This window comes from Xenopus laevis, chromosome 6S (assembly GCF_017654675.1).
Source record: "Xenopus laevis strain J_2021 chromosome 6S, Xenopus_laevis_v10.1, whole genome shotgun sequence".
In the NCBI taxonomy this organism is placed as follows: Eukaryota; Metazoa; Chordata; class Amphibia; order Anura; family Pipidae; genus Xenopus; species Xenopus laevis.
The window spans coordinates 28,426,882-28,439,150 of NC_054382.1; the positions used below are offsets into that span (position 1 = coordinate 28,426,882).

The 12,269-nt window shown below is 38.1% G+C and overlaps 1 protein-coding gene across 4 annotated transcripts; it reads left to right on the top strand.

Annotated features, from left to right (window-relative positions):
• Nucleotides 1-467: 467 nt before the first annotated feature.
• Nucleotides 468-11,829, top strand: tmem106b.S (transmembrane protein 106B S homeolog). 4 transcript variants are annotated; one of them, XM_018268710.2, is made up of 8 exons: nt 468-613; nt 1,898-2,115; nt 3,127-3,190; nt 4,922-5,081; nt 7,548-7,688; nt 7,778-7,827; nt 10,596-10,649; nt 11,560-11,732. In XM_018268710.2, the coding sequence occupies exons 2-8, from the start codon at nt 1,902-1,904 to the stop codon at nt 11,690-11,692; spliced, it is 816 nt and encodes a 271-aa protein (XP_018124199.1). In that variant the 5' UTR covers nt 468-613; nt 1,898-1,901; the 3' UTR covers nt 11,693-11,732.
• The last annotated feature ends 440 nt before the right edge of the window (nt 11,830-12,269 follow it).

A 12,269-nucleotide genomic window follows, 5' to 3' on the forward strand; every position in this document is an offset into this window, starting at 1 on the left:
ACTGAGAGCACAGACTAAGTAGCAAAGTGCACTTAGCTAAGCAAAGAAGCAATTGTAACAATTTAAGATAAGCAGGTCTCATGGGGAAACTGAGATTTGCCGTTTAAAGGGCAATTCACCTTCATTAACAAAACTGTATTAACACATAAAAAACACAGAAATGGCTTCAAAATTTCAGAACCTGTCAAATCGTGTAAAAATGACATGGTAATTGGGGGTGTGGTCACAACATGGGCGTGGTCAAAAATGTGTCCCTCTTTCTATTTCCAAAATGTTGGGAGGTATGTTTTACAGGGACTTTTTCAGAGGGTTCCAGGTCGCAGCCCTCCAAACAGTTGGCTTTTCTACTTTTACACACACTGTCTATTTGGCTAATCCCCCCCTTCGAACTTAGCACTCCCTTACGCAGATACACTTGTTTCCTGACGTCACCGAGTTCAACAACGCGATGTGACCGTGTTTGTCCTACGTCCCGTGCTGTAGCTTCCTATTCTATTTAGTCACATGATCGGTTGCGGGCCTGCCAATTGGCTCCCGTGTTTTGTAGCTAAACAGTGACAGAAAAGGGAGAAACAAGTGAATGCTTGAGGTGGTCGCACGTTCGTGAATCTACGTGAGTTCTTTCATCTCATATCCTGAGTGTAATGTGTGTTGTTTCCGGGGTACGTGCTAAAGGTAAATAGGGTGGCGCTGTTGGGTAGTTCTGTGATGGTAGGACCTAATTATCCTGACACTTCTACAAAAGCACAAGCTGCTGAGTGGCCACAGGCCTTTATCATGTACTGAAATGAATTGCACAAGTGCAGCTGTCCATGTACAGTATTCCTATGTATTTATACCACTCCCTGTCCCCAAACTAAGCACATTGGGAAGCTTTCACATTTGAAGAGCTGTCATTGGTCTAAATGGAATTGGTGTTGAAAGCATTGTGCCTTTAGTATTTCTGCACTACTGCCTGTGACTGTTCAAACATAAAATACGCAAAACCATTTCGAGATGGGGAGTCTTTGCTGGAGCGGACTTTTGCTACATTGCGTAAGAGTCAGAAGCAGCAGTGCAGAAAGGGACATTGCTTTGAGTCGCAATTACATCTGCAGATAACTTTACTCTTGGGTTTACAGCCCGTTAAATCTGCCCCAGGACACTGTTCAGATCAGTTGTACCAGGGTTGCCAAGTCTTAATTTTCAGAACCAGCCAAAGTCCGCTACAAAACCAGCCCAAAACTAGCCAAGAGGCGCTTCAAAAATAGCTCAATATGTGCAGGGAAAAAAAAAATGAATATTTGTAAATATACACCTTTTTCAAATTTTCACTGACTGCTTGACTCTACAAACATAGATAGATTGCACTGGGACTGACAAAGATTTTTTTAACCTGGCCAATCAATTTCCTGACAGTCGGCCGTAAAATCGCAAGATGTTCGAATCCCACTAACCACACAATAATTTTGAAGGATTGGTCGGACTTTGCTAAAATCGGTCGTTCGGCAAGAGAAATCTTTGCGTCTGTAGGAACCTTTAGTCCAGTGGCAAGGCAGGTGGATTTTCGGGAAACTGACCAGTGTGTTGCCTGCTATGATCCAGGAGGAGGCAGTTTTTAAAAAAGGGACATAAGGGGGGACTGGAGGAAACTTATCCTGCTGCAGGGAGTTGTAAGAAATGATTGACTTCAGAGTGGGTGATTATTCCTGTTGCATCTGATTTAAAGGAAGTCATGGCTGAATGATAAATAAACTTTATATATAAATATATATCAATAGATATAGCTCTAGATAGATAGATATTGTAGCTGGATTGAAGGGTCTTTGTAAATGAAAGAAATCCTGATAAGGAGATTGGTATCTGTATTGGTGATTCAGCTGTGTTTTTCCCTTTATTTCCCATTTATTTAATACAGAATCATGGGGAAAGGGTTTTCGCACATTCCTTCAAATGCTTCAAAGGATGGACCAAGTGATCCTTGTTCACCCTGTGATGACACAAATGGACTGATCCCATCAGATGGCACTGATAAGAACAGAGGTGGAGAGGCTTCTCATTTCCCATATGTAGAATTTACTGGAAGCGACAGTGTCACTTGTGCCACCTGCCAAGGAACTGGTCGAATACCAAGAGGTGAGGATGGAAGACAGCTGTGTTGGAATATATGTTTTGAAGTCACGATCCAAAATAGTCATGCAAGATATTAAACTTGTTTTCTCAGAAAAATCTGATTAGCTGAACCCTGTTACCATGCTTTTTTAATGTAGAACTAGCCCCAGGAACTTGGTTTGCTATTATGTACTGCAATGCTGCTCAAAATAGCAAATTTGTTTATTGAATAAGCAAATGTTTAACTTTTGTACTGTCATCGTTTAAAAAGGCAATCTTTACCCATTTGACTTTCGGCAATGTAGGACCTATGTGCAGGCAGCAAATTGCTGAAACGACAAGAAAATCCAATATGTAACCTGTAGCCCAGTTAATCTTGTTGCTGAGTGTTTTTCCCAAGCAGTGCTCCTTTTAAGACAAAAATCCACCCTCCTTGGGAAAAATTAAATTCGGTTCTGAATCACCATATTGCTTACCTGTCCCAGACTTCAGAAGTCAGTGGAAGCTGTCCTGATCTTACTGGATCGCTTTAAATCATTAACTTTTAGAGGTTTTGTGATTATTTTTCACTAGGAATTGTCCGAAAAACGAAAAATAGTTTTGGAGGTTTTCGTATTTTTTTTTACTGAGTTAGTCAGCGACTTGAACGAGGGCTAAATGGGACATAACTGTTCAGTGAGTTTGCAATTTATCCTTATCATTCAGCTCAGATTCAAAAGCAACAGTTATGACCTATGTGGGCCCCCCTCAAGTCACTGATTGGTTACTGCCTGGTAACCAATCAATGGAAACCAAGAGCTGAAAAGCAGGAAGTAGTGTTCTGTTATGTTAGACATCCAGTCACTCCAGCCTTCATGGATTACATTTTTGTCTAACGAACTATATTAGAAACATTTTTTATTTTGCACAGTCTGTCAATTTACCCAGTTTTTATTTTTACATATTTTATATTCTTTAAATATTTATAGATAAATTGTAAGTGAGAAATTAGTCATATATAATAGTTGTATAATGTAAATGAACACTAATTTATAGGTAGAGAAAACCAGCTTGTGGCACTGATACCGTACAGTGATCAAAGACTACGGCCAAGACGAACGTAAGTTTACTGCTTCTTTCAATGTAAGCATTTTATGTATTATATTTCTTATTGCACATGCTTTCTACTTGCCTCTCCATTTACATACACACATGCAAACACAAATAAGACTGTTAAGCTGGCCATACACCTACACATCCGCTTGTTTTGGTGAAGTTCCTAAATGAGCAATTGGGCTGATCAGATTTTGGTTCCCAGGCCAATGATTAGATCATAAAATTGGTCTAGGTAGATTTGCCAGGAGAGGACTTCACTGACTGTTGTGGTATTTTCTCAACTAGATTTGTAGACCTGACAGATATTATTTGGGCAGACAGTGTTTGCGACTAAGGAAGGCTGCTTAGCCAAAACCTGTCATGCTAGAAGTTTTGAATACAAATGGCATTTTAATACTAAAGCTCACTTCAGCTTTCCGGTCAGTTTGTGTTTTTGGCCGCATGGACAGACCAATAAAGGTCTAGAGTGGCAATTTGGTTGCAAATATCAGCCTTTGTATGGTCCTGCACAAAAAATTCAGTGGGAGCACCTACCGGACATCACTTGGCTCAGCGTGCTACACGTGCAACCGCCATCCCAAGTGGTAAAGACATATCCAGGAAAAAGAAGCTTCTGATGAAGTGACGGGGAGCCACGAAACGCGTCAAGCGTGCAGCCAAGACCTGTGACATGCTGCTGTATTTGGAGTTTTTTTTACTCTTTTACACTGGCTTTCTCGGTGCTCCGTTTTTGCTTTTTTTCCTGGATAAGCCTTTGTATGGCCAAATTTACATTGAAAGAGCTTCTTAGATGAATAAACCGATAACAGGAGAAATAAATGATGTGAATAAGAGATTGGGTAATCAGAATAGTACAAGAGGAAATATGGTAGATCAAACTGAAAAAGAGCAGAAATAAAGCATCAGAGACACTAGAGATGATAGAAGGGAAGACATGGGTTAACAATCTGGGAATGGCACATATCACTGTTTGTAGAGTTTTGTCACCCAGCTGATTCCATAGGCTCAAAGCAAAAAGCTGTTAATCACTTCCCCCATGTCTGGGGTTCCGAGCAACATTTGGCACAAGTAATACTTGGCCTGGCTTTGCACTGAATTAATTATGATATTCCAACATTTCCAGTCTTTTGATTTGTCACAAAAGATCATCCGTGTTCAAAACAGGAATTGTTCTCATGCTTTATCTAACCCTGACATATTCCACAGTACTTTTCAGAGGTCATACATCGTTTACATAAATCTGGCCCAAATCCATACGTTTTGGATTAATCTGAATAGCAAATCCTTCATGAAAGATTGAGTTATAATTTGCATATTCCAATTGTTTCCAATGTTATGGAAATTTGTTAATGACTGACACTTTTTATGTTGATTGTTGATTTATGCAGTAGTTAACAGCATGTGATGGATGAGGTTTTTATTCTTTTTTTGTGTTTCGTTTTACCGAAAATGATGAATTTTTTAGCAATTATTTGTGATTATTTATTAGGGATGCACTGACCTGCATTTTCCGAACCTTTCCACAGCCAGTGACGGAAATTAAGAGGCACCAGCAGAAAAATACCAATTGTTTTTAGTTTTGCTGAATCCTTCTAAAAATAGCTTGGATTTGGCTGAATCCAGGATTCCGTACATCCTTATAAAATATGTATATGTGTGTGTATATAGAAATTATTATGTGAATCATTTATTTTTTCATAGACCGTTTATTAATTTTGTGTATCTGTTTTTACAGAAAACTTTATGTCACCGTTTCTGTCATAGTTTGCTTGCTCCTTTCTTGCCTGGCTGTATTTTTCCTCTTTCCACGATCTGTTGATGTGCATTCAGTTGGAGTAAAATCCGTTCTTGTGAGTTATGATGAAGAAAATCATTTGGTCTATTTAAACATCACCGTGAGTATTTACTAAAATGAGTACTGATGGGTTCTAATAACATGCATTATCTTTTCAAGCCACAAGTATGTTTATACTTTATCAATGCTGTACTAACTGTAGCACTTCATAGAGTTAAAGGAATTCTGTCATGGTTTTTATGATGTAGTTTTTATTTCTAACACTGTTTACACTGCAAATAATTCACTTCACCATATAAAATGTCATTCCTGAACCATCAAGTGTATTTTTTATGTTAGTTGTAATATTGGTGTGTAGGCGGCCATCTCAGGTCAAATTGCCAGCACTTTAGGATGGAACTGCTTTCTGGTAGGCTGTTGTTTCTCCTACTCAATGTAACTGAATGTGTCTCAGTTGGACCTGGATTTTACTATTGAGTGCTGTTCTTAGATCTACAATGCAGCTGTTACCTTGTGCTAGGGAGCCGCTATCTGGTTACCTTACCATTGTTCTGTTGTTAAGATGCTGGGGGGAGGGTGGGATTGATATCACTCCAACTTGCATGACTGGGGGCAGCTGGGAAACTGACAATATGTCTAGCCCCATGTCAGATTTCAAAATTAAATATAAAAAAAAAATCTTTTTGCTCTTTTGAGAACCTGATTTCAGTGCAGAATCCTCCTGGAGCAGCACTATAAACTGAATTTTTAATTGATATTTGTGATGAGATATTCATGACCATGTAATCAGACTGAAACTCCTTGATGTTATTCCTCAAACCATGAATGTTTAGCCACTTTATCTTCTCACTTCTGTGATAAGGGAAGCAAAGATCACGGTCAGCCTGAAAGTCATTTATAAACATTGGGCCAATTTGCAGCACCCATGGCAACCTGTCAGATATTAACTTTTAACTGCAGCTAGATTTAAAAAGCTTGATTGGTTGGTTGGGGTAAAGCCCGGGTGCAAATTTGATTTTATAAATAACACCAGTGGCAGCTTAGCCTGCAAAGCTTTGGAGGTGTCCTAAGATCTTTTTATGGCAAAACTATAAGTACTGTCTGTACTTATGACAGATTCTAGATATTCTTGAGATCAGAGTAGGGACAATGGCATATGGGACAATTTTATGCCTTTCGGCATCTGCATTTTTAGTAACTCGAGAGTGGCACCCCTGTTGCCCATAATGTGAGTTGCCTTAAAGTGATATAACAGTACTTTGAAAATTAGTTTTATAAATAAGAGATGATAGCAACATTCTTTAATTATTGTTACCCTAATGGTAGTTTGTCTGAACTTGCCTTAGTTTTCCTAAAAGCTAAATATCTGAGCTGTCAATCATATATTACCTGCCCCGCCTCTATGCCAGAGGCATAGAGGTGGGCCAGTCAGTTACTTTCAATTTTCATTCAGCACTTCCTACATGTCACTGCACTTGTCACATTCCCCGTTCCCTACTCAGGCTCTATAATTGTGTAGGGCGTTGCCCATGGGCATTAGGTCCCCCATTCTGGTGTATACACAGGATTTTAGGGTGATACACAATTTGTCTTAATAGCAGTGTTAAATACACTTGCTGGTTCAGGAATTACATTTTTATATTGTAGAATAAATTATTTGCAGTGTAAACAGTGTAATTTAGAAATAAATACGACACCATTAAAATCGTGACAGAATCCCTTTAAAATGCGCTTGTATCCTTTTATGAAAAAACATATTTTACTGTGGTAGTGCAGTTTCAGTTTATGAAAATCAGTGCACTGCCATTCCTGAGAAAAGCATTACTGCATTTCAAAATTATTAAAGGGATACTGTCATGGGAAAATGTGTCATGTGACTTGTGCTCTGATAAACTTCAATCACTCTTTACTGCTGTACTGCAAGTTGGAGTGATATCACCCCCCCCCCTTTTCCCACTCAGCAGCCAAACAACAGAACAATGGGAAGGTAACCAGATAACAGCTCCCTAACACAAGATAACAGCTGCCTGGTAGATCTAAGAACAACACTCAATAGTAAAAACCCATGTCCCACTGAGACACATTCAGTTACATTGAGAAGAAAAAACAGCAGCCTGCCAGAAAGCATTTCTCTATTAAAGTGCAGGCACAAGTCACATGACCAGGGGCAGCTGGGAAATTGACAAAATGTCTAGCCCCATATCAGATTTCAAAATTGAATATAAAAAAAATCTGTTTGCTCTTTTGAGAAATGGATTTCAGTGCAGAATTCTGCTGGAGCAGCACTATTACTAACTGATTCATTTTGAAAAAAAACATTTTTTTCCCATGACAGTATCCCTTTAAAGCTGATCAGACAACCACTCTTATCTGGGTCATATCACTGCAAATTCTATAGAATATTCTTTTTTTTTGAACATTTTATTTTTCAAACATCATTGATTGGGCCTTTTGTTTGTAATGAACAGCTGTTTTTGCCAATTGTTGCAATATACCACATACTCGTTATTGATTAACCATTTACATTTGCTTTCATTAAAATAATTGTGTGTTTCTTTTTTGCCAGAACACCATAAATATAACAAACAACAACTTTTATTCTATCGAAGTAGAAAACGTTACTGGACAAGTTCAATTCTCTAAAACCGTCATTGGGAAGGCAAAATTGAACACGGTTATCAATATTGGACCGCTTGACAATAAACAGGTAAGTGTATTGCAGTTTGCTGTAATATTGTAATTGTTCCTTTCAAAAATTGTCTTTCATTGCTAATGTTGCATCTCCTTATTAAACAGATTGACTACATGGTGCCTACTACAATTGGAAATGAATTTGACTACATGTAGTAAGTAACAGGCTACATTTGCAGTGTTAATGTATTCATTATTTACATTTTTAAGGTAAAGGCTTTGACTACAATGATTGTGAGTAATCTTAGTCCATTATTTTCACTAGAAAAAAACGGAATTGTGCAAGATATCCAGGAATTACTCACATTGCTAGACATGTAGGCAAGGCTGTCTAACTAGCATTCAACAGGCTTTTAATATGGACCTCCAAATATACAGCCTAACTCAAGATCCCTCGGATCTGCCTGGCCGAACTGAATCCACATATGCAAATTAGGGGCGGGGAGGGAAATCATGGGACTTTTTGTCACAATACAAGGAAGTAAAAAATGTTTTCCCCTTCCCACCCCTAATTTGCAAATTAGGATTCGGTTCGGTATTCATCCGAATCTTTCGTAAAGGATTCTGAGGTTCGGCCGAATCCAAAATATTGGATTCGGTGCATCCCTACTTATCGGAGCACCCATAGATCCTCTCTGATCCCTGTCTGTGTTTCAGATTAGTGGTGGATTGTTTCATTTGTCCTTGCAAGAAGCACAGTATTAGATGGGTAGCCCTGTACCAATACAGTCAAAGTTGCAGTTCCCTGCCAGGTCCATCTAGCTGCTGATTGGCTGGCATCACACACAGCCTAAGATAACCGCTAGCAGGAGGTGGAACAGATGGACAGAGCTGGTATGGTTTTTGAAGATGTTTTCAATAAAGCAGCACAAAGCGCAGTATTTCTAATAGGGATGCACCAAATCCACTATTTTGGATTCAGCCGAATCCTTTGCGAAAGATTCGGCCGAATACCGAACCGAATCCGAACCCTAATTTGCATATGCAAATTAGCGATGGGAAGGGGAAAATATTTTTTACTTCCTTGTTTTGTGACCAAAATTCACAAGATTTCCCTCCCCGCCCCTAGTTTACATATGCAAATTAGGATTCAGATTCAGTTCAGCTGGGCAGACGGATTCGGCCGAATCTGAATACTGCTGAAAAAGGCCGAATCCCGAACCGAATCCTGGATTCGGTACATCCCTAATTTCTAAGCACATATTTTGTATATTTAGTGGAGTATAATGCTCATTCTTGTTTTTTCTCAATTCCTAACATGTGCACCATTAACCTGCAACATTGGAGACTGCAATATGCAGGTGCAGTGCACTGTGCACCCCCCTATACTGAAACAAACTATTTGGTTATAGAGCTTTACTTCCCCTTAGCAATTGTTTTCAGCAAAATGTATTTAACATGGTTCTGGGGAGAAAAAAAGACAGTTGTGTATGCTAGAGTATATAACTAGACTGAAAGCTGAAGTTATTGAATGCATGGTATTTTATGATTCAGTTACAACATATAAATACAGATATGGGACCTGTTATCCAGAATGCTTGAGAACTGGTGTTTTCCAGATAATAGATCTTTCCATAATTTGTAGCTTAATACCTATTAGAAAATCATGTAAACATTAAATAAAGCCAACAGGCTGGTTCTGCTTCCAATTATAAATTAATTATATCGTAGTTTGGATGAAGTACAAGTTACTTTTTTATTATTACAGAAAACATATTTTTAAAAATTTGTAAAAATGGAGTCATGGGGAGATGGTCATTCTGTAATTCAGAGTTTTCTGGATAACAGATAATATACCTGTATTGGATTAATAATTTAATTAGTGAGGCAGCATTTGTGGACAGATATTGTGGTTGTTATGGTTAACCAACTGATCAACTCCAGAGAAGGGATGGGCGAATATTTTCGCTGCGGAAATGACGTCCATAGACTTGTATGGCGTTGTGAATCAAAAAAAAAAATTTCGCCGGCAGCTAGTTTTTGGCTAAATGAAACGGGTCAAATTCGCCCATCCCTACACTCAAGAGCCATATGCTGAGACATATATTTTGGGGATAACTTATGGTCTCTTTGCCCAGTCTTTGTATCGGTGTGACTGATGGCCCAAATAAAGCAGAACTGGGAACGATCCAGTCAAATCGAGTTTGGATAATTTAACAGTTCTGACCATAAAAACAATTTTAATTAAAATTTTCAATTTGTCCCTTAATAAATCTGCCCTTTAAAGGAAAACTATACCCCTCAAACAATGTAGGTCTCTAAAAATATATTTCATGAAACAGCTCATACTGTATGTAAAACCCTGCTACATGTAAAAAAACATTTTCATAATAATATAATTTTTTAATAGTATGTGCCATTGGATAATCATAAATGGAAAACTGCCATTTTTAAAAAAAATAAGGACAGCCCCCTGGGATCGTATGATTCATTGTGCACACAAACATACCAAACAAACTATACATCTTAGGTCACATGAGCCAATTAACAGACAGAGTTCTGTCTTTTGCTTCAACACTTCTTCCTGTTACAGTTAGAGCTGCAGTATTTCTGGTCAGGTGATCTCTGAGGCAGCACACAAACCATCATGAAATGGTGGTTCAAGGCAAGAGATGTAAAAGGGCAAAATTTACTTAAATATATATTCTAGTTTGATAAGATTCTTTAATATGCCACTTGATTTGTTATGAACTATCCATTGCTCAAGTATTCATTATTAGTTTTCCTTTAATGTTAATGCATGATTGTCTGTCAAAATTGTCTTTCAAGGGCTCCATACTCTTGCTGTGTGTATTGCTAGAGTTACACGATGTGACCACATAGGCCTTTTTCCTACTAAAGTATTTTATTTTAGTTTTGCTATGAAGTATTTTTGCATTGGGTCATGAATAACTGCAAATGAAAAATGTCTCTTATTTTACAGTTCCTTTTGCACATTTCCATCTATAAAGGTTCACAACATAGTGGTGGTGATGCAGTAAGTATTGTTTTTCAGATAAGTAGTTCATGAATGTTATTGCTTTGTGCAACGTACAATAATCTGAGATCTGTGAACAGAAGTAGCAGCTCCATGTGCTTTAGTATTTGGCTGCAAATTTACTAAAGGGCGAAGTGACGTCATTTTGGTACTTCGCCGATTTACGAACAAGCTCTGGCGTAACTTCACTAGCGAACGAGATACACTCTAGCGGTATTTCGCTTCCTAACACCTGGTGAATTTGCGCTCTGGCGAATGGACGTAACTGTGCTAATTCACTAAGATGCAGATTTTACTGCACGTTACCTCTTGCGCCAGACTTGCCTTCGCCACCTCAGACCAGACGAAGTGCCCAAAATTTCTCAGGGTGATAGGCTGCAAAAGAGCGTAACATTTTTTTGGGGTAACCGGCTTCCCCCTACATTTCCTAACATATGGCACATAAACTATACACTGGGCAAATGTGTAGGGCAATATAACAACTCTATTTTCTTTTGTTTGGCTTGTGTAGATTAATCTATTTGCTGCAACATATACGTCCATTGAACTTTAACTTCCTGCCGTATGTAAATTAGGCAACACTAGCGCAACTTCGCTTTGCTTGGCGCAGTAACGCTAGCGCAACTTTGCCAGAGTTCGGAGCCCTGAACGCAACTTCGGATTTTAGTGAATTAGCGTTGTCCTGGCGTATCTACGCCTGGCGAGGTGTTGCGCTGTGAGAGAAGCCGTCACTGGCGAATTTTCGGGGGTTAGTTAATTTGCCCCTTGGAGTTCAGAAGTGAAAACTGTATTCATTTCAACCATAAGAGTGTGTTTATAAATCTAAAAAACCCTGCTATATTTTATTATATTATACTATATGCATGTAATATGAGTATTTTCCAATTCTCTTTATTCTCTAATATTTCAGAGTCATCGTCACCATTTCCTACCTGGGACACCCTGAGCAGTTATCCCAAGAAGTTTATCAGTATGTAGACTGTGGCGCAAATGCAACTTATCACCACGGCCAATCAGACTTAACTATTTTCAAACAACCATAACTAAAGTAATTTGAAACGTGGGGGGGGGGGAAGCTTTCCTGCTAACCACTAACTGTATAATTTGCCCTTTAACAGTTTTGCACTTACAATATTGAACAGAAATTCATCAGCCACTTCAACTTTAAAAAAAAAAAAAAGTAGCTAAGGCTCTGTTCCACAAATACATTTTATTTTTTTCTGGCATTTTAGTGTTTTACCACTCAACATTGTAAGAATGATTGTAAATATATACATTTTGTGCATATTATGTCTGTATGCTTTTAAAATATTGTATTAATATTTCAGTATTATTCTGGATTTTTGGGTGTTCTTTCGTTTTAATTTCTTCATAAATGCTTGAAGTGATGGTAAAAGTGCGTCTGTTTTGAAATATTAGTTTTTTTATGTTCTGTAGAACAGATTTAATATGTTGACGGAAGTTTTATGACATGCACATCTAATGAAAAATGATATATTCTATTTTTTTGTTTTGTGTAGCAATAACCAATTTACAAAGCTGCTTATCCACTTCTTTAAACATCACATGTTCAACATTAACTGCTCCTGTATAGATAGATAGACAAATCTCTGCCAGGCT